This window comes from Oncorhynchus keta, chromosome 30 (assembly GCF_023373465.1).
Source record: "Oncorhynchus keta strain PuntledgeMale-10-30-2019 chromosome 30, Oket_V2, whole genome shotgun sequence".
Lineage (NCBI taxonomy): Eukaryota > Metazoa > Chordata > Actinopteri > Salmoniformes > Salmonidae > Oncorhynchus > Oncorhynchus keta.
The window spans coordinates 59,209,959-59,212,458 of NC_068450.1; the positions used below are offsets into that span (position 1 = coordinate 59,209,959).

General features: G+C 49.0%; 1 protein-coding gene across 1 annotated transcript in view; it reads left to right on the forward strand.

Annotated features, from left to right (window-relative positions):
- Window positions 1-2,500, forward strand: part of LOC118381930 (unconventional myosin-X-like) — a 76,352-nt gene that overhangs the window by 53,710 nt on the left and 20,142 nt on the right. The window contains 4 exon segments of the mRNA XM_052488683.1: window positions 810-934; window positions 1,333-1,450; window positions 1,573-1,965; window positions 2,214-2,480. Of these exon segments, the coding sequence (XP_052344643.1) occupies window positions 810-934; window positions 1,333-1,450; window positions 1,573-1,965; window positions 2,214-2,480 (903 nt within the window).

Sequence of the window (2,500 nt, forward strand, 5' to 3'; positions counted from 1 at the left end):
CCTTCCCTAAACAAAGTTGGAGGCACAGAATCATCTAGAATGTCATTGCATGCTGGAGCGTTAAGATTTCCCTTCACTGGAACTAAGGGGCCTAGCACGAACCATGAACAGCCCCAGTCCATTATTCCTCCGCCACCAAACTTTACAGTTGACACTATGCATTCGGGCAGGTAGCATTCTCCTATTCCTATTCTCCTATTATCCGATTAACCTAGATTTGTCCGTTGGACTGCCAGGTGATGAAGCGTGATTCATCACAACAGAGAACGCGTTTCCCCTGCCTCAGAGACCAATGGCGGCGAGCTTTACACCACTCCAGATGACGTTGCTTCCAGAGAAGTTTGGAACTCGGTAGTGAGTGTTGCAATCGAGGACAGACGATTTTTACACGCTTCGGCACTCAGCGGTCCCGTTCTGTGCGCTTGTGTGGCCTACCACTTCGCGGCTGAGCCGTTGTTGCTCTTAGACATGACAAAGCTGTCATCAAGGCAAAGGGTGACTACTTAGAAGAATTTCAAATATAAAATATATTTTTTATTTGTTTAACACTGTTTTGGTTACTACATGATTCCATAGGTGTTATTTTATAGTTTTGATGTCTTCACTATATTTCTACAATGTAGAAAATAGTAAACATTTAGAAAAACCCTTGAGTAGGTGTTCTGAAACGTTTGACCGGTAGTGTACATAGTGTACCTTTGTGTGGTAAGACACTCTTTACCAGACATCAAACTCCTTGAACATAGGGTGACACAAATGTATATCAGAACTTATTGTAACCAAACACCTCTGATCTGTGACCCTTGTAGAACCCCAGCGTGTTTGACCCGGAAGTGGTTCTGAACCAGCTGAGGTATTCTGGAATGTTAGAAACCGTTAAGATCCGCCGGGCCGGCTTCCCTGTCCGCAGAACCTTCAAAGACTTCTTCAGCCGGTCAGTATGTGTGTGTGTGTGTGTGTGTGTGTGTGTGTGTGTGTGTGTGTGTGTGTGTGTGTGTGTGTGTGTGTGTGTGTGTGTGTGTGTGTGTGTGTGTGTGTGTGCGTGCGTGTGTGTGTGCGTGCGTGTGTTTGTGTCAGTGTGTGTGTGTGTGTGTGTGTGTGCGTGTGTGTCAGTGTGTGTGTGTGTCAGTGTGTGTGTGTGTGTGTGTGTGTGTGTGTGTGTGTGTCAGTGTGTGTGTGAGTATGTGTGTGTGAGTATGTCTGTCTCTACCCCCTGCCCCTCTGTTTGTAATTCTCTCTCTCTGGGCTAGTATATGTAAATAAAATTAGTTTGTTTTAACTTTGTTACTCTTTCACTTCCTCTTTCTCCACCCCTGTCTTCCTCTCTCTCAGGTATCAGATCATTCTACAAGAGAAGGGAGGTGGAGCGGGGGATGATAAGAAGAGGAGTACAGACCTGCTGACCAAATACGACCGTGCCAAGAAGGAGTGGCAGCTGGGAAAGACCAAGGTAAGACTGCAGCAGAACTTTAGTGGACTTAACACCAGTGGATGCCAACAGATGTTGAAGTGACATTTCACCCGGCCCACCCCTCAACCTCTCACACCTGACTTCACACCTCTGACCTCTAGGTGTTTATGAAGGAGTCTCTGGAACAGCGTCTGGAGAAAGAGAGAGACGAGGTTCGCCGTAAAGCAGGCATGGTCATCAGAGCCCACATCCTCACCTACACCGCCAGGAAGCACTTTAAGCGTGTGAAGGGGAGCGTCATCACCCTCCAGGGGTACCTTCGTACCCACATACAACGGAAATGGTTTCTACGGCGATGCTTGGCGACGCGGGTACTCCAAAAACACAGACGAGGACAGGTGGCCCGCGCAAGCTGCCACACTCTCCGAGAGGAGAGGAGGAAGCGAGAGGAGGAGGAGAGGAAGAAGAGAGAACAGGAGGAGGGAAAGAAGGAGGGAGAGGTAGAAGGAGAGAAGGGGGGAGGAGTAGAATCAAAGGCTGCTCAGGGTTCTGAGGTGAGCTTTCTCTTCTCTACTCTTTTCTCTGCTCACCCCTCTTTTAGAAAATGGTCTGGTCCTGAGGCCATATACTATCATAGGAATGGGCTCATCCATGACATCAGATATAGGGATTTCATGAGATGACACCTGACGTTCTTTATAATTTCCTCTCGTTCTCTCCCTCTCCACTCCACTCTCTCCCTTTCCTCCCTCCTCCCTCTCTCTCTTTCCTCCCTCCGCCTCCTCCCTCTCTCCCTTTCCAGAAGAAGGAAGGAAAGACGGAAGAAGAGGCCCGTCAGATGGAGGAGATCTTGCGTATAGAGTTGGAGATCGAGCGCCTACAGAAACAAAGGGAGGATGGGGTCTCCCAGCTCTGTGAGTCCTCCAGGCAGGAGCTCCGGCTACGCCGGGACGCAGAGATCAAGAGGCTAAAGAAGGAGGCCTCTCGTAAAGCCACAGAACTAATCGACCTCCTGGACTTTGGAGGTCTGGATCCTAGTTTAGCCACCGCTGCTAGTGCTAGTGCAGAGGTTGGTGTTCAGTATTTCCT